Here is a 21,138-nt window from a genome sequence, read left to right as displayed (position 1 = left end):
GTTGATTTAACAACCCCATCACTAATTAATCCAATAATGTAAATGATTTCATCAAGAATATGTCGGCTTGAAAATGATGGTATCACTGGTATACTATTCATTTTCGGAAAAATATAACAAACGGGAAAGTACTTTCCGAAAATCTTTTCATCGCAGATAAAAGTTGGCACAGGGTTACCTTAATACGATTTTACCGGACTATAAATATTCACAGACACACTTGCCGTATTTATTTTAGTCATATCTAATCATTTAATTTGCCGTAAATAATTTTGAAATAATCGTTATTTTCCGTGAGTAGTTATCTGAAAAAAATCCCAGTTTCGGCGGATGGCTTAAAATAGTGCTTATTCACTGCAAGCTTATGTTTAAAACAAAATATCAGGTAATTTTTTTTTGCTATATAGGTCAGTATGTTATTAAATAGGTATACAGTGTCCGATTATTTCTAGCTTAATTTTTGTACATGTATCGTCAGTATGTAGAGGCATGTAGATTTTTACGTTGTTGAGAATGTATTACGGGTATTTAATAACTCCCGACATCAAAAACTTGTTCATTTTGCAGGGATTTTTTAAACCTTTTATAGCTTTTTTTAAGGAATGTTCCTGGATTTTTTCCTAACGTATACATGTTTTTTACTGCAAATAATCTTTACACATATAAGAAATAGCGGCGGAGAATCTATTGCTCTCCACGAAATAGCCAAGGTCTACTTTGTCCAACCTCGACCATCTTTAATAATACTTGCCATATAAAACTGTTTTATAGCAACAAGCGTTGGATTGTTGTACAAACTAAGATCCGGTTCAATTGCTGAACAAACTAAGATCTGGTTCAATTGCTGAACACACTAAGATCCGGTTCAATTGCTGAACAAACTAAGATCTGGTTCAATTGCTGAACAAACTAAGATCCGGTTCAATTGCTGAACAAACTAAGATCTGGTTCAATTGCTGAACAAACTAAGATCCGGTTGAATTGCTGAACAAACTAAGATCTGGTTCAATAGCTGAACAAACTAAGTAAACTAAGATCTGGTTCAATTGCATAACAAACTAAGATCCGGTTCATTTGCAGAACAAACTAGAACTGCCACTATCATGGCGTGAATACCCCCGCATACCACTTTGTCAGAATCAACAGTGGCCATTTAGAGCTCAAGGACAACCTCCCTGCCAAATCTGAGGTTACTAAGCCAGTGCATTGCTAAGTTATGTATTCTACATGCTTCAAATGTGAAAATGTCAAAATCAATACATTGCGGACAGGACATTCTTTAGCAATTGAGAAGAAAAGCTTTTTTTTTTGTCAAGGTCCCTGTGACCTTGACCCAGTGACCTCAAAATCAATAGGGGTCACCTTATAGTCATGATCAACATCCATGCCAAATATGAGACTGCGGGTCAAAAGGAATCTTAAGTTAATGGGTGGACAAACCTTTTGAAGTCAAAGTCCCTATGACCTTGACCTTTGATCCAGTGACCTCAAAATCAAAAGGGGTCATCTACTAATCATGACTAGTCTCCATGCCAAATATGAAGACTGTGGGTCAAAGGAATCTTAAGTTATTGGGGCGGACAAGCTTTTGAAGTCAAGGCCCCTGTGACCTTGACCTTTGACCTGGTGACTCAAAATCAATAGGGGTCATCTACTAATCATGACTAACCTCCATGCCAAATATGACGACTGTAGGTCAAAGGAATCTTAAGTTATTGGGCGGACAAGCTTTTTGAAGTCAAGGCCCCTGTGACCTTGACCTTTGACCTGGTGACCTCAAAATCAATAGGGGTCATCTACTAACCATGACTAACATCCATGCCAAATATGAAGACTGTAGGTCAAAGGAATCTTAAGTTATTGGGCGGACAAGCTTTTCGAAGTCAAGGCCCCTGTGACCTTGACCTTTGACCTAGTGACCTCAAAATCAATAGGGGTCATCTACTAATCATGACTAACCTCCATGCCAAATATGAAGACTAAGGGTCAAAGGAATCTTAAGTTATTGGGCGGACAAGAAAAAACCGACGGACGGACGGCCGGACAGACAGCCGGACGGACAAGCCGATTCCAGTAAACCCCCCTTACAACTTTGTTGTGCGGGGGTATAATTAAGATCTGAACAAACTAATTTCCAGTTTAATTACTGAACAAACTAAGATCTGGTTCAATTGCTGAACAAACTTAGATCCGGTTAAATTGCTAAATAAACTTAAAGTAAATAAAACAACAACACATCTGCTGAGTTTGCACATTTTGTTTTTTTATTCATCAGTATGTTGCCATGGTTTTATAACAATTACTGACACGATTATATATAACATGTACAAAAAAGAATAACAAATGAAATTTACAGCATAATTGGTTCACTTGTGTTACAGGATTGAACAGTGACAAAAGATTATGGTTTCCATCTACATGTACTACTTCAATTTCTAATTTGAATGTGACAGCTTTTCACTCACTTTTATTCTTTGATAAGAACATTTAAAAACATCATTATAAATCTGTTCTTTTTAAAAACTGTTGTTTGTATTGAAAATGAACTTAACTCCGAGAGCTCATATAACCAGTGGCAGGTTGCCATTTTTGTGACAAAAGTAAATATTAAGAAAAATGTTCAATTCTAGGTAAAAGTTCTAAGACAAAATAAAAGTTATTTCTTGCTAGATGTGTTTTTAATTAATGATGTAAATATTCCACATACATGTACATATATATTTCAAAATGAAAAGTATAATTTATTTCCAATGCAATTCTCTTGCATATATAAACATTACTTCATACAAAAAGAGACAATCTTGTATATATTATACATATAATCCCTTTGGTGTAGTGTTGTAAAAATTTTTTTAAGACAAATGTATCTTTATTAAGATCTTAGCAGACAATGGTTTACATATATGTAAAGTATAAACATATACATGTTTTTACTTCCCTGCAAAGCAATTAAAATCGTAATTTAAAAGAACAGCAGTTACGTATATAAATATGTTTTTGGAAAAAAAGTTTTGTATAAAATTGAGTCTACAAGACTAATGTAAAACAGGGTAAATATGCCATTAAGGCATTGAAGGCAATTAAGATTTTAATATAACATAAAAACTACACTTGTAATGCCCTGCTAAAGCGTCTTTAGGCAATTAAGATGTAAACATAACATAAAATCTACACAGTATAAATAATCTTTGTGTAGATAAAAAGGCTATTTACATATTTACACACATTACAAAGCAAATAGTCCAAAGTTTAGAATAAGAAGAAAAAATATTATCTATTTCATATCGTATCTTAAGGTAATGTATCTGTAATGAAAGTTGAAACTGTGTCAAAAAAAAATCTTGGCCACATTTACATCTAAACATGGTAGATCCATTTACCTATATTTCAATTTCTTAATACATGTGTTTTTCAGTTTACATTGCATTGTGTTTTAAACTAACAAAGTAACACCAACACTATTAAGGTCAAATGAAGAATAAGTTCTAATTGGCTGTGAAAAACACCAAAAAGCAACAATGCAATGACTCAAAGCAAAATGAACACCTGAACATAATTAATGCCTTAGCTTTCATTGGCTCACTTTACAGTGATTTCATATAAAGAATTTGGTTTTCCAGGTATGAATAATAACTAAATCTTAGTTTGTCTGGTTCCCTGCCTACATTTACTATGGAAAGTAACATTGTGTAAGGGGAAGGAACTCCAGATTACATTACAGCTACATTACCATAAATAGATGTGTACAGAAACCAGAAAATCTTCAAGAATTATATTTATGGTTAACTACAACCTTAAAACTGGGAAGATTTATCTACCTGTCATGTTACTCTTACATATATCTGATAATATTTCTCTATATGTGAACACAATTATTTATATCAACATGATATATGTTAATATAAAGAACAACTTATTTAAGTAACAGACATGCTCTTATAAAATGATCAACTTCTCTTCAATCCTTTTTTTTGTCATAGTTAACTTAAGATACCAGATAAATACCATTTTAGACTGGATATATTACTTATTTATTATTAACTTTATTTTGATACCAGTCTATGTATATGATTCTACCATTGGCTAATGTAAATCTTAATAAGCCAATAAAAAAAGAGGAGTTTCAGACTGCTTCACAAACTTAATTTAAAACATTTTTTTGCCATATCATCAGTTAAAGGGTATAAAAGCTATACCTTATGAAATATGTTTATGAAATATATGAACAGCAAAATTGTGTTGTTTTCATATTATGGTAGATACTCAAAAAAGTTATAACATAGAATGTTTTTGTTATTTAACACACATGAATATTACTTGTAAACAGAATAAAATATTCGAGAACAAAATATTATACTGCTATTTCAAGTAGGGATTTTACTGTTAGCAACGATTTCAAATATGTGTTATTTGTAAGGTCACATAAATATTTCTTTTCATATAAGTATTATGGTATTATATTTTTCTAAAGTGATAACAAAAACTTTCGTACACTACAGATAACAGATGTATAGCTTTATACACTTTAACAATATCATTTCAAGAAATTTCATTAACTTCCTTGTTTTGAAATCAAACCAGTTGAACCTTGCCCCAAGAACAATATACAATGGCTTTGAAAACTCTAACACAATTATATGCTTAATTTATACTCACATACTATAAATACACACGTAAGCTAGTGGGCATAAATTATATACACACAATACCATCATGTTGGTTGTAATGTACATAAATACTCAAACTTCCAGTTTATAAGCAATTAGCACTTTTTTTATCCAATCTCCTTGACACATTGTATTCTCAATTAAAACAAAGCTATAAAAAATATTTCTGAACTTTGAAAAAAAAAAGGAACACTACTTGTTGCGAGATTTTATTTTATTTTTCAAACCAAAAATATCTATTTCTCTTGTTAGGCCAATAAAGTCTTAATAAATATTAACATTAACTTAAAAAAGAATTTGATAAATAGCAATTTTATCAAATTGACATTGATAATCATCCTAAGGCAGGCAGTAATATTTAACATCATTTCATGCTCGCATTCAAAATGTTGTTTTTTTCTATAGTTAAAAACATCTCAAGTGTGATGATATTAAAGCAATATTTGGCACAAACTGTATACTGCAATATCACAATATATAAAAATAGGTGGAACATTTCTATAGCTGATTGTATTATAACATTGTTCTATCTAATTAGATACTCTAGAAATGTAACACATTTTTCAGCATTCTTCAATCAACCCTAAAATAGTTAAATCAGTATAATGGGAACTGCCTGTTTCAAAATCGAAAGCTAAAACTGCCCAGCAAATGTTATACATGTACAGTTTGCTAGGTCTGCACAGGTAACTAGGCTGGCCTTGTTAACAATGCTGAAACAAGGCTTAAACAAGACTGGCGGATTAAAACGGCTTGTCTGTCTACATAGTGGTTGCATAGGGAAAGACATTTTTGAAGCTTACATTCAGAGTGTTAACTTTAAGTAGATTGAATGAATACAGACTACTGTTGTATTAGACTACAAAACAGGTAAAGAGAAAATCTTTAATGAAAACAGTGTAATGCTTATGCACTCTACCTTGTACATAGTTGACTAAAATTACTTATGTTTAAAAAAAAAAAATTTAAGAATTACTCTTGATCTTTTTCAAGTATTCCATTAAAATATGCTAAAAATCTTAAAGAAAACTTTGACACTACTCATTAACAATAAAATAAATTAAAAATTTGTGTAAAAATTTAGAAAGTTCTATATTACAAAAATCATGTCTATAAAATTTCTAAAATACAAGAAATAAACAGTATCCTGAAAAATTACCTGCAGTAAAACAATTTTAAACACAGATTTTGAGCTTATCATCTAAAATGCTGCAGAGATACAAATGCACCATGATTACTAATACTTATTACTAATTAATTGTTGTACAAATAATGACCATAATGTTTACAAGTTGCAGAAATTCACCATATCAACAAAATCATTTTATCTTAACAATTCAAGTATAAACTGCATGTAAGACAATATATGGCATAATTATAAATAATAAGTAATAACAATTGAGTTTTTCATCAACTCAATTTTCTGACACTTCTTAAATTCTACTGCCTCAGTTTTCATAGTGAAAAATTCTTGCCCTTAAAAAAATACTCGTAGTAAGGTCTGAGACCTTTCATTTAATGTCATTTAATGACAGTGTCACTTTGAACTACATTTGAGAACTATCTTATAACTAAAAGAAATTTAAACAAACAATTTCAATACTGCCTTAATTTGGTGAGCTAGATATCTCTTTGAACACTTAAATTTACACATTACTTAAAACTAACAAAGCCCTGACAAACATTATTATAATTAATGTGCATTAAAATGCCTTTGTTGTCAGACTAGCTAAAATAAGCACAATTTGTGATCTGCTTTCAGAATTCAATGTCACAATAATTTCAAATCTGGTGATAAACAAATTATCCAGAAGTTATTGTGATACTGTGGTTAAGTTAGCGACATGGAAATAGTGGCAAATTGACGAAAATCGCTAAAATTTCCTTTAGTGTTAATATTAATCAAACCATCATTGAATTCTACCCATGCATGATTAGCAATTTGCTAATATTTTTTTACATGAAATGTCTAGAATTTTAAATATCGCTAACTTTTCCACACACAAAAATATCCACTTATAGCTTGACATAAAACAGATAACAGCAAGCTGACAAAACTTTGGTTCTAACTTTTACAGGTTATATTCCATATGTTAGACACATAACAGACACTGGCATAATGACAAATATTGTCAATTATATATCTGGTTGACAATAAATCTGTTTCCTTCATCTGACAACACACTGGCAACAGTTCGCATGAATGAAATTCATTCATTCATTACACTGACAAATGTTTCTTTTTCCCTGACAAACAGACTGGCAACTCTTACTCGAGTGAACACCATTTGTCAAGCTGCTTTAACTAACAACAAATATGGCTGTATGTGACAAATGTTTTTCATCAGCAATGTTATTCAACAATAAAGATTGTTTGACAACACATTGCTTTCATCAGCACAATTTTGCAGACAATGACAATGAGTAAGATCGTGTTGTCAGAATTCACTGTCAACTTGAGGAGGTTGATCTCAAACTGCCGGAACTTGAGGAGGACGTTGATTTAATGCTGCCACTTCGTATTTCTTTGGCCTCGCCCATCAATGTGTGTAACATCTGACTCAATTTGTCATCTTCTCCTTTCAATTCATCTGAAAGACGTGTAGGTTCTGAAAAGAATAATTTTGATGAACGTCATTTGTGTATTAAGATTCTTTAGCCAATATTCAATATTATTATATACATTTGAAACAGAATTCATTGTGGGATACAGAGTGGGTCTCCATATTATCGGCATACTTATCATTTCCTACATGTCTGCATTGAATTTCATTGATGAATTTAATAATGAATATTTTGTGTGAAGCAGAACAAATACAACAAAAAATTTCATATTTTATTCTCTTTGAATGATGTCAAAGATTTTTAACTTGACCATATGCATGACGACACATGACATGAGAGTATGTCGGTAATAGTGTTGCGCCAATAATAGAGTTAAGAGTATACATCTAACAAAACTGACAACCTGCTGATTTGAAAATTTTTAACACTAAATAGCTGACAAATCTCTTCCGATGAAATCTTTTGTATCCTTGTTTGATATTTGATAATATTGTAGGACAGCGCACTCCACTTTTCTAAGAGCTTGATAGTTAAATAAAAGCAATGTAGAGACTGGGTCATAACTTTACAAGAAATAAATTTAGGATTATCGCCCTGTTTGAGATGACTTCTGGCTTCCTTTTATCACAATAAACATAATAACCAAGTTTAAAGCTTTATTAGTTTCTGAGAAAATGGACCTTTATGGAAAGGTTAAGGAATGCTGATGCCAATCTTTTTCTTCAAAACAGACGAGCCTTAATGATACAAAGCCTTAATGATACAAATTTAAATACACATTCAAATATGGGAATAAAAAAAATCTGTTGTCAAACAGGCCTCTTTAGCAACATAACATGATTGTCAAAATTATCTTTAATATAATATGCCAAACACTTTATCTTTCATTTAAAATTTATGAACACTCATACACCAAACACTATACAAATGTATAAAGACTGACACAATATATTGCCAAACACAAAACATTAAAATCAGACCAATTGTTGCACAAATAGCCTCTTGAGCAAGTCTCTTAAAGAAACAAGACCACAGTCATCAGAATGGCAAAAAAAATGTAAAGACGCAAATAACTGTACAAACCTGCTAATGGTGTGTCATCATATATTGACGTTTTACGTCCCATAATCATCGACTTCCTGTTACTTGGTGCCCGTCGTACATCCATCACATACTCACAGGCATGCTTCCAAAACGCTGAAAATACAGGTACCAAATGTTAAAAAGATAAACAAGGTATGACATCCCGAGATCTCAATATCAAAATAACATAACAAAAGTTAACTAAGTCAGACATCAAACATCATTCACTTTTCCCTCTTCTCTTTTAGATAAGTTAATCTATAAATATATTTTGCTTCAATAATTATTGTATTGCATGAGTGTAACACTTTTTCTATAAGGTACCTTAAAGGGAAGTAACTGCTGTTAAGTACAAAACTAATTAGGGAATATTCTTTCTGTTAAGGTCATATAATGGCCATTTTCCATACTTCCTACTGCTGGAAGACATCAGGTACCCCTCCATGCAGTATTTAAGGCATGGGCCTGCTCCTGAGTAGAGCAATATACCTTCCTAAATCTATCTGGACAGCTTCCTTACATACAAGAATACAAAGACCCTGGGAGAGTTCAAACCCACAGGGGTCAGAAGCCTGTGGTTTAAATATCTTACCTTGATCAAGTAGATGTTGTTGAAGACCGTCCCACCACATGTTCATCTGTTCCTTGTTATCTGCCGCTAATGTTGTCTCTGATAAATATCTCTCACTTAATGTCTTCATTTGGAATGTGTGAGCACGCTCCACTGACCGAGGATCAGCTTCACTTATCTGAGTATTCTATATTAAACATATAACATTTTGATATTCTAATGAACATTTTTTTCCCCTCTTAACAAACAAATAAGATTCATACATTTATCTTCAAGAATTTTACTTATCAAAATGATATATATGTATATGACTGTATACTTTTGTCATATTACAAAAAAAGTATTGAATTTCATTTTTTTGGGCTCATCAGCAAAGATTACAGATTATACTACTCTCTGCTACCCTTTTACAATGCAATTTTATAATAACTTAATTAGATTTCAGACATATCCTTTATATTTTAACTATTTCTATAACTTATTAAGCATTTTTGCCAGCCTGATTCTAAATATTGTTTTAGGTGTGACATAACCAGCAAATTTTACCTAAAATTCACATATATTCCCAGATTAAATTTTTTCCCCCTCAAAACTTTCACACAGTCTGATCACAAAGGTTTCACATTTTGGGAGCAGACATCTGGTATGATATATTTTTAACCCTTTTCTTGCTGAATATCTTACACTGATTAGTCCAGCTTCTTTTTCTGGAACTGTTAATTATCAATTTTGGGGATATCAAGATGAAAATTCAATATTAGTGAGCCAACAGTATAGAGCCCGGTCAGACTGTACTGGTGGCAAAGGGCTAATCACTTTCCGTTCCAGCAAGGTAAGTTTTAAAACTATTACTATATTTAGTTACCTTGGTAACCTGTATATTGACTAGAGGGGCAGTAACTTCTACATCATCCGGTGCCGACCAGCAAGATAACTGTAGATTCTTCAATACACACCAATATCTTCTCCACTTTGATAAATCATCATCCTCCTGTTTACATTATATATATAAACATTCTTATAATACATTTATATCACGTTGACACAACATAACCTGAACAATCTGTTTCTTTTCCACTCATTAATCTAACATTTTTTTATATTCACAATATCTTTTATTTGCCTCATAATTAATACAAATTAACATTAAATATAAACTTGAAAGAGAACAAAAACATGCATGAATCTTGCAAATTGTTGGCAAAGATTTGGAAGAAAATTTTTGGCTGAAACATAAAAACAAAGTGTTGAAATGAACAGAACAATACAAACAATAATAATAATAATAATAATAATAATGATAATGGACTAGCATAGATAATTTTATCAGAGTAACATTTCACATAAGCCTGAAGCCATAAAATCAATCTCTATCTTTTGAATAATTTGCTTTTGAAAGTGAAAAAATGCATAACAATATCATCATTTCTGATGAAAAGATAGAAACATACACAACAGTTTTAAAGCTTTAGGTAAAAGTATGTTAGCTGTGTATTCAGACTTCATTTTCTTAAAGTATATGATGCACATGTAAAAGTTAACGCTAAAATCAAACATTCAAATAAATTGTTGAGAAGAAAAGTTAGAAACTTACATAGAGGTTTAGGTAACCAGAAACAACAGGTTGTACGAGACAATGAGGCAGTGCAGCTAGACGACAGCAATAATGACCAAACAACGGTAAATCATACGGCGTTCCATCTGTAAAATACAACATAAATATGTATAAATACATGTATCAAAAACAGTCAGGCTGCAGAGGCTTTAAGTCTTGATTTTGGAGAAAAAATAGCCAAACAATTGCTTTTTTGGGAAGAAAAAAAAAGCTTGTGTAAGTTTAGATTTTCAGGGAAAACTGCATGATTTTTTTTTTTTTAACAAAAATTCAATTGGGGAGGCCTTATATATGCCTCTTTTATACTTAAGGAGAGAAATCACTTTGGAGATACAAGAACTGGTGAACTTATCAATAGAAAGTCTATATATATCACAGTCTGGTTGTCATCATTAATGATCACATAGACATAATGTCATTTTCTGTTTTCCATTACCAGCAACAAATATAGGTCAGTAAACAATTAGGAAATAGATTTTAATCTCGAGAACGACAACTGTGTCAAGGTAATATAACACTATTTGGAGGTACAGGGAAGTAGTGCTAATTTTTCTTTCCTTTTAGGTCATATGGTGACTTTCAAGCTTTACTGGTAGTGGAGGACCTCAGGTGCACCTCTGAACATTATTTCAGGCACAAATTGACACCTGAGTAGAACCATTGACATTTCATAAGCTAGCTGGATAGAATGACAATTTTAAAGCATATGAAAATCGAAGTGTGTAATATCAAATAATAGCTCACTTTAAAATTAATTTTCATTCTAACATGCACTAGCTTGTGAGAAAACATATTGAAATATGTTGAAATTATACAACACTGGAGTAACAAATTAAATTTAGATGGCCATTCAGTTTTACTTACATAAAAGCTACATTTTTTAACAATTAAAGATTTCTTCGATTTGTTCACATGTTACAAAACAATTAACCCTTACCATGCTAAATTTCCTAACTGGACATTGAGAACATAAAAATCCAATTCTTGTCAACTATATATTAGGATATTATATAAATAAAATCCATCATTAAAATATGAAGAATTTTATTTATCATAAAGATCTTACCAGGTTGTTCTTCTAATTTGAGATCAAATGTTCTAACCACATCATCTACATCTTGTAGGGTTAAAGTTCCAGTTGCAACCAGCTCAAACTTTGGTCCTCTGTAAAAATTATCAAGTACAAAATATTGGAATAATACAAATACCTGACCAAGTACAGTATATTGGAATTATACAAAATTCTGAACAAGTACAAAATACTGTAAGTATACAAATTCAGTGTTTTTTTAATATATTCACTATTTTCTCCAATTTAAATGTGTGATTATAATCAAATAAGTATTGAATTCATAATAACTGCACTGATAGAACACAATTTAAGTATATACATGCATATATCCATGAATTGCATGACATACATTCTTGTATAATTAGATTACAATAGGATTTTTCTTCTGTGCTGAACTAGTATAACTTTTGGTACACAACTGGAAAAGTTATTTAAATATCTGATGCACACTTATTAAATGTTAAATAAAGCCACTTTTCAATATATATCACTTCATACACATCTCATCATTGTTCATGATCTTGATATGTGAAATAAATGAACTTTTCAAACACTTCTGGTTACCTCCCTTTGATAAACTTGATGTGAAATTCTTCCAAACCACAAATATTCATAGAGCACACGAAGCTTGATGTTCCTTTCTTTGTTACTAAGTTTATAATATTATTGTTAAGCTTTTCCTCTGTACATTGTATTCAATGGAACTTTTGACTGATTATTATCAAAGAGTTAAGCTCTCAATACAAATGATGTAGATATAACTTAAGGACAGGCTGCATGGATATTCTCACTGGCATAGCTCTATACTAGGCTCTATACTAGTGGTGGAAATTTATCGACGGCCTAGCTCTCTAGCAAAGATTACAAAAATTGTGACATATTTCTTACAAAGGAAAATTAATGGACTTACAGAACCATGTTCCCCATAATATCGGAGTCATGTAGTCCAGACAATCTCTTGCCCACACTTCTACCCACTGACTCGGATAGGTCGGTCACCTTCTTCTTCAACTTCTTTGGTGTACTAGCCATAGTGAGGTCCTCGTGTAACTTGTGACAGTAAATCTCCAGAACACACTCAAAGTCATGTGGAATGTTATCACTAAAATATAAAGCAAATTGATACTTAATCTCTTTTAAGAATAAGTTCATAAACAGAACTTATTAAAGGGTAACAGTTAAGTCTGATGGAGTTAACCGTACCACTAGAGCGTTCTGGGATTAAGCTTTAACAGTCAGATCAAAGATCGAGCTTTTACTTCATGGTACAAGAAAACATCAAGTTAAAACAGAAGACAAAAATATATGTGTCCTATACAGATTTAAATTCTTTTAAAACATTATAACCCCATATTTATAGATCACTCTAAAAAACTAAACAGTGACATGCAACAGGTTTGACCCTTCTTTAATTTCTTTATAAATGTTATTATGGAAGAAAAAAATGTACAAGTTATGTGTGTACATTTTTTTTGTTGAACTTTATACCTTATTGTGTTGACTGTTTATATATATACATGTAGACAGCCTATGTACGACAAGTATGTTTTCAGTTTAGAGTCATAAAAAAACAATGAAATGCTACTTCAATTCAATTTCCTTATACAGTGTACTGGTATCAACCTATTAATAATTCAACTTAACTTCTATTTTACAACTCTTAAAAACATGTAGGAAATGTATATACACTGTAATTCAAACGTATTGGCCTTACTTCGTTTAAGACAAAAATAAAAAACAAATTCACTTTGAAATTCAGAGACCTGTACAAGAAGGAAGGAAACTCTTATAAAAGATATGACTAACTGCCGTAACTGGATAATGAGTCATTGAGTTAATCCATCGTGGCAGGAAACTTTGGCATCATGTAACATTGTGCACTGGTAATCAGGTCATCTCAACAAAGGAGGGGGAAAATAATCCCTTCCAACAATATGATCTGGGCTATTGTTATACAAGTTCATGTCTAGAATTACTATCTTTAAAGCTGCACACCTCCAGGTAATTAAAGAAAATTTCATGTAAACTTATTTGTATTCATAATTTCAATTAGAACGATTTTAAACTTTTAATAAATATAAGCACAAATATAGATGCATATAACTTCCATATATGTAACATTAATATTCGATTCTGTATAATTATTAGGTATTTTGGACAAATGTCTTGTAACCAAGACAGCTGGCCAAACATCCTGTAACCAGGACAACCAAACAAATGTTCTGCAACAGGGACTGAGGACAAGTATCTTGTAACCTTAGCAAATAGACAAGAACAACTGGATATTTTCCCATGAATGGTACAACATTGGGCAAAACTGCAATGTAATCAATTTGATGACTAACTGCATTCTTTACAAACAGAATATCTAAGAAGCAATAAAACCTTTTAAACTGCATTGCCAATATTGATTAGTGTTAGTTAATACAAATTTATATTCGTCCAATTGTCTTGGAAGCGATAAACTTATTGAAACACTCTAGAATCAGATCTGTTCAGCACTATTAAGCAATGAACTAAAGTTTCTTACTCAAGGAAACAATGGCTTACTCCTGACAGGGTTTGAACCCACGCTGTCAGCAATCCTTAGATTACTAGTTCGATGTGTTAACCACTCGGCTACACCTCCACTTTAAAATAGTGTTGTTAAATGCACTGAAAGGTCAAGTGTCAACAAGTTTTACTTAATGTATAATTACTTTAGCCTGTTGGGAATTAAGATATATCTACTTACAAAGCTATCACATCCTCAAATGAAAGATCCGTCATATTCCTGTCTACACACGTGATAAGTGCCGTGTCATATATCTCAGTACCAATTTTCACTAAACAAAACACAGCATATCTTCGGTGGTCTGTAAGCACAACACAAATATTGCATTATTTTGGCATTAACTCAGAACTTGTAGTAATTGTATTAGCAAACCAGTTTTGTCCACCATGTTAGGTCAGACGATACTACTAAATGCTTTATATTATCATTTTTAAATAGATAGTTCCTGATTTTAACAATATTTACCTCCCTTGCCAAAAGTGGCAGCCATTTTGGTGGTCAATATTCTATATAATAATTACAATAATTAACAAATATGAAAAAATCAATATAAACACAGATTTACTTGAATTGTCAAATTCTTTTACACGTAATTAATTTATGCAACAAAATATATTTATAGCACCAATATGTAAAAGATTTTTATCAGTTTTCTTGAAGATGACAGAGTTATGAGGTTTTATCTTAAGCATAATTACGATATATTGGAAATGACCCCAAAAATGGCAGACAGGGGAGGTAATAATTTCTAAGTGAAAAGCATCTATTGACTTCCCTTCACATTTTGAAATTACTGGCATTAATGGCACGCCCACAACACCCATATAAATACAGGATAGCCTGCAGATAACTGCATCTTTATTATGATCTATATTTACATTTGCTCATAATTATTTCAAAAGTCAAAACAAGGCAAGTCAATTTGCCAGGGCTCGACATCTGTATGTATCAACATTATAAATAATGTTACTGATACTAGATTCTTTCTCATTTTTTCTATGTATATTTTGATTGCCACAAAATGTTCATGTCTTCATAGTGTAAAAAGAAAAAAAAACCTTAAAAAAACAATCTTCCACAAAATGAATTAACCTACTTTACAAATAATCCATAATCCAGCATTGATAAATACACATTCTCCCCATATTCAGCCTTATTATGACTATTTTAATTACCTAATACTGTTAATAACAAATGTCATTGCAATAAATCTACAAAACTATGACAATGAAAAATATAATCAGGGGACTTGAAAAATTTGGAGTATACGCTTACACATAAACATATATACATTTTCTATATACAAAGTTCAACATTTTTGTTAATATTCTGTTATCGGAGGACAGTGTTTCAGGCATATTAAAATGTTAATCTAATACAGTAGAATTTTGTACTGTTAATGAATTCTTTCCTTATCAATAATTTTGTCCTGACGTATCTCCACCATCATTAAATGTTAAATAAGTAACACATGTAGAGCCAGATATTTTCAGATTTAAATGACAAGGAAAAGGAAGACTGACTCTGAAAACGTAAGATCTCTATCACCCTCAGTTTCGACTTACCTCCCTTATTCTTAAAATGGTCTGTATCCTTCCACATCAGAGGTATTCGTAAATCTGACATATTCAACTTTGCCTTGCAAGGTACTTGGCTTCCTTCATTATCAACACTGAAATTATGTCATATAAAATATAATAATCCTACCAAACTATAGGCTCAAGACTAGCAGTTCCTATGCAGAACATAGTTTGCTTGGTTTTTGCTCTTGTTTGTAATGACTGATTTTGATTTTTTTAATAATATAATAACTATGGTTTTTTTTAACAGTAATGCAAAATAAGTACCATACTCTAACTTGTCATCAGACTCAATGTTGTTAGAACTGTTGTAAAGCTAACAGTTTGGACAATTAATGATTCAAAATGATTTTTCACATTTTTTTTCTATTTAAGTTGGGTTTTAAGTGGCACCAACACATTAAAGGTCATATAGCAACTTCAAGCTTTACTGGTGAAGAAAGACCTAAGGTACCCCACCGTGAATTATTTCCGGACACCTAAGTAGAACGAAATAAGCTAGCTAGAGCCTAGATAGCTTCATCACATGAAAAATTCCAAATTCCCTCGTAAGATTCGAATTCAAAGTTACTTAAGTAGTGAGTGGTGTTAATCACTCAGCCATGGACACCCCTAATTATGCTCAGAACCACCACAGTCAATTCTTTGACCATGGCTGAAGCAGGTAAAACCTTTCATCAACCTATCCCCCCCCCCCCCCAAAGAAAAAAAAAACAGACACTTCCAAAATACCCATTTATATATGCCATTTTTTATTGGCTTTCAAAAAGTTAAGTTTCATAGAATCAGAAATTTTTCCTTGTGCACTTGACGTATAAATAACCATATATATGTTTTATTTCATCAAAAGTGTTGTACAATCAGCCCTTTCAGACAAACAATGTAATAGTCTCCTCTTGACGGCTTACTCTCAAGTAGTTTTTTTTTTTCCTGACAAGAATTGTAAAAGCACTTATAAATGTTCAAAATTATTCTGCTGACTCATCAGTTTCAGATGTTAAACAATACTAAACACAACCTGTTCTGTATGAAAGTGGGTTTTTTGGACACTATAAAACTAAATGATGACCTGGTAGTTACAGCCAATTTAAAAGTTCAAGATATTTATGTATTTGTAAACAGAAGAAAACTTTCATCAATATTTAAATCACGCATAAAACCAATCTTGTACAAGCATTGACTCTCTCTTTCTGGAATAATCTGGCCTAATCTGAACTGTAAATTATTCAATTTTCAATTTATGCCTATTTTTTATCAAGTATATTTAATTTATCTAGTTATAAGATCTGTCATGTGTAACTGTTAAAAGATGAATCACCTATAATCATAAAGGTATATTTTATGAAATATAAATAAAATAATCTCATCTTCTTCTCTAATATGGATAACTGATAACATCTTATAATTATAATTTATACAGTAGTGAATGAATTTATTTCTCAAATATTTCAACCATAAATTCATATCTTTCAAATTCTTTTTCACGTTATATTGCCTAAACAACACTTACTTTTGTCCGAGGACCTGGGCGGTTTTTCTCCTCTGCAGTTCTGCCATGTAGGCGATAATACGCGTGTTTGATGTAAGCAGGTTTTTTGCCGCCTCGAGGAGTTGTGCAGGATGTTTTGATGCCGCCAACAATCGTGCCGTACCTTCTCGCATCTTAATCTCATAGTCGATCTTTTGTTGCATCTCATGATCCTGGAAGATAAAAAAAACGAATAAATACACCGTAGAAAACATGAAGCCTGGTAGCTTACTTTTGTTGCACTTATGCTACTTCATTTATGAGTGCTTCACATTTATTTCCAAATTATTTTTTTTGTCTTTTTCACTGATGTTTTCAAATTTTCAGACAAATGAAAGAGTTGAAATATGATTATATAAATGTTAACTGATCATTTCATATTGTACCAAACTTACTACTAGTACTTAATTTTCAAAATTTTCATGAAAATTAGCATGATACCGGAGGCATGCTGCTTTGAAATTGTTTTGATAAAGGTGAAACTCATATATATCTTTTCTCCTCTTAAGTCCTATGGTCTATTTAAAGCATCAAGAAAAAAATAATTTCAAGATATTTCTTAGAAAACTAAGGTATAGATTTTCCAATTTGTTGGCAGAATTTGAAGTTTTTATCTTAACCTTTTCTATTGCAGAAGCAAGAATTCTTAACAACTAAAATCTAAATTTTCAAATGTTTGTATGTTAAACGAAATGTTCATATCATTGAAACAGATGGTGTTGATGTATACCTCTGAATAGCAGAGGCAAATGTTTTAAAAAGAAATCCTATGCTCATGATAGGATTTAAGACTATAATATAATTATGTATTCTTATATAATTATGTATTGTAATAAAGCATTATAATTTGAAAGCTGTATAAGATTCAGATAGACATTTGATTCAGAAATTGATACAATAATGAACTGCAGTACAGAAATCACACCACTGTTACTCTTAATGAAAACATGTATTTATAATAATTATGATATATTATAAAATCAATTATGATGATGATAATAACAATATTGATGATACAGGGTAGGGAAGAAGACAATAATAATGATGATGATGCTGCTGCTGATGATGATAATAATAAATGCCTATAACCAAAATGATTAGATAATAGTGATGATGATGTTGACAAATTGTCAATATTCAGGTGTTGGTAATGAAAATGATAATAATGGTGCTGATAAAATAATCAAAATTTTGATAATATTGGTTAAGACACTAAAGATGATGATAATAATGATGCTGATGATGATGACAATGATATAACAGACAAGAGCACAACACTTGGTGTTAACACTCATCTGCTAAAGAATTTTAAGTTAAACAGAGGCATAACTCTAAAAATATAGCTTTCAGAATGATACCCCTTGTCAAAAATGATGCCTTAAAATTATTTGAGTAATGGGCTACATTAAAGTTTTTGCATGACAAACGATTTCAACAGTTTTACCAACAATGACACTGCAACCATTACAATAACATGACTTTTTCTCTGAAACAGACACGCTAAACATGATAGATCATATATATAGGCAATGTCCACGTTCCCCGTATAAGCTAAATTGATTACCACAATACCAGTAAATTTAAAAGCAGTCTGATAAACAATTATATCTCAAATATCTTCTGTTCTGTGGTTCAACACAATAACCACTGACCACTAACCTAAGGTTTGTCTCTTGGACATTTTTACATATAAAAATACAGATATATAATACGTCATAAAATACAAACATTTCTACCTTTATTTTGATATTACTTCCCATCATTTATTAAAGTCAGTTAAATATCCAATCAAAACTGTTTCAAATAAGATCCTTTCAAGACATCATCAATCATAAGACTGGTTGAAAAAAAATCTGGCCAGAGATAATTATAGCAAAGTTTTATAAGCTAGCTTATAGGATGACTGCAATTTTTAAACCCACAAAACATAACTCAACACCGTAAAATGAAACATATAACTTCCGATTTATGATTGTATATTGTTAAGAAGTCAACCACATGATTTTGTTAGATCAAAATACAATACGAGTAATTTTCTTGCATTGTAAGCCATTATTTCTCCTTGACATATTTATAATGTCTCCATTTCTTTAGTTTTGAAAATGCTTCAGTTTGCCTAACAAAGCAACGTGCAATTTTTTACAAATTAACGCATGAAATTTCAGCAGACACGGAAATTAAAGATTAGCTGACTCAGACTGGCCTCTGATTCAACTTGACCTTCTATAACAAAGGGAGATAAATTATTAAGATTCAAATTGATTTTCAATAGAAGTTACCCCATACTGCTCCATAATGGGAAAGATTTAATTGAAATCATGGCATGCAATGCGCATTCATATAAAACTATACAAAAAACTGTCATTTCCAGTCTTATTATAAATAATTTTCATCAATCTAGCTTTTTAAAAAGAAAGTTTTAACCGTATTTAGCAAATCTTGCAAGCTAATTTTTACAACTTTCAATCATTAAAAGTAAACTACCATTTTGTTTTTTTTTACTAAAATTTTTCATGTCCATAAATGTGCTTTAATCAGTAGTAAAGCAAAAATATTGAACTTAATCCTTTAAGAGAATTATGAATGATAAAAAAAGCCTTATCTGTTACATTTTAGGCTTCGTAACATCATGCCACTGGTTTTATGACATTATCATAATGTGTCACACTTTATCCGAGGATCAAGATAGCTACAGATTTTGTTCATAATCTTTATAACTCGGTCACAATGTCAAATAATACATGACTTAGTCAACTTTATTCTATATTTAGTCATGACATCTTACGTTACTGCAATTTACTGATATTACATGCGTTGTCTTCTCTTTTTTTCTTCCTCTAACATGACGCCTGTTTCACAATGACCTAGTTGGGAAATTGAATTTTTTGTCTGACATATCAAGACTTATTGTTGAAGGCTGGCTCTTTCAAATACATGACATAATTCATTCCTTAAATAATTGAGAAAGACAAAATAGATTTTACCAGATAAAAAACTGACAACTATTCAAAGACATCAAGTCTCAGCACTCTTAAGTATTAAAGTACAGCAATCAAGAACATCAGAAAAACACAGTCAAGGAAGTGAAACCATTGAAAAGTTCACATAATAAAACAAATGGAATGTTTATAAATAGAAAATGGACAAGTTTCATCTGAAGACATTATGAAAAGATATGGATGAAAAGGGACAAGTTAATATTGCATTATCTGGTGATATGAAATTTAAGTGTAAAGGTTTGGTGACATTTGCCCCACCTCCACCCCAAGAGTTAGACACTAGCCACCCAGCCTAAAAGTGCATCATTACAGGATATAAAAGTAGCCAACAAAGAATGGTCACTCTGGTTGACACCTAATACCTGTAGGAACAACAATAATAAATCAATAGTCCCCACCTTTCATATCCTGTATCGGACTGGATATGCCTGTCAATATTTTGTTTAAACAAGCTTTGAACAAACATCCAGCTTCTGGAACAGCTAGACTATGACAAATATTGACAATATTGACTGCAGCAATGGAGATAAGATTACCAATATTTTAGTGGAATTACTCAAACCAAACAAAGTAATGAACAAAACAGATTAAGAGGGCAACAGTTTACAGAACAAAAACAAAGATCAATTTTCATAATATTATAGCAATCTGGCCATTCATCTATCATTCTATACAATCATATACACCGACATCATAAATAAATTAAAAACCCTTAAGAACTAGACATAATTATATTCATGTGGCTGCCTCTGTAATTAAGAATTTAAAATTTAAAAAATTTTTAAATAAAAGAACTGCTGGCTTGAACACGCTTGAGTTGATTCAAATTCTAATAAATTCTCTTGTACAATGCTAGCTTCCCCATTCTATATTTCTAGCCAAATAAGGGTCTGCAAAAAACAAC

At 31.3% G+C, this 21,138-nt stretch overlaps 1 protein-coding gene across 6 annotated transcripts in view; it reads right to left on the bottom strand.

Annotated features, from left to right (window-relative positions):
* Nucleotides 1-5,092: 5,092 nt before the first annotated feature.
* LOC132744691 (rhotekin-like) overlaps nucleotides 5,093-21,138 on the bottom strand; it is a 43,506-nt gene continuing 27,460 nt past the window's right edge. For 5 of the 6 annotated variants that reach the window (XM_060733452.1, XM_060733453.1, XM_060733454.1 and 2 more), the window contains 10 exons: nucleotides 17,218-17,408; nucleotides 15,693-15,799; nucleotides 14,308-14,428; nucleotides 12,484-12,675; nucleotides 11,568-11,665; nucleotides 10,481-10,587; nucleotides 9,752-9,877; nucleotides 8,908-9,073; nucleotides 8,316-8,429; nucleotides 5,093-7,276 (listed from right to left, as the gene is read on the bottom strand). In XM_060733452.1, the coding sequence (XP_060589435.1) occupies nucleotides 7,119-7,276; nucleotides 8,316-8,429; nucleotides 8,908-9,073; nucleotides 9,752-9,877; nucleotides 10,481-10,587; nucleotides 11,568-11,665; nucleotides 12,484-12,675; nucleotides 14,308-14,428; nucleotides 15,693-15,799; nucleotides 17,218-17,408 (1,380 nt within the window). In that variant the 3' untranslated portion in view covers nucleotides 5,093-7,118. Of the gene's footprint in view, nucleotides 7,277-8,315; nucleotides 8,430-8,907; nucleotides 9,074-9,751; nucleotides 9,878-10,480; nucleotides 10,588-11,567; nucleotides 11,666-12,483; nucleotides 12,676-14,307; nucleotides 14,429-15,692; nucleotides 15,800-17,217; nucleotides 17,409-18,971; nucleotides 19,112-21,138 lie in introns of those variants that run through there. The other variant, XM_060733458.1, reaches the window with a different exon arrangement.

Source organism: Ruditapes philippinarum, unplaced genomic scaffold, assembly GCF_026571515.1.
Source record: "Ruditapes philippinarum isolate M1 unplaced genomic scaffold, ASM2657151v2 ctg308_1_1_1_1, whole genome shotgun sequence".
In the NCBI taxonomy this organism is placed as follows: domain Eukaryota; kingdom Metazoa; phylum Mollusca; class Bivalvia; order Venerida; family Veneridae; genus Ruditapes; species Ruditapes philippinarum.
Note: the sequence above shows the minus strand (reverse complement) of the source record. Positions and strands in the feature narration are given on the sequence as shown.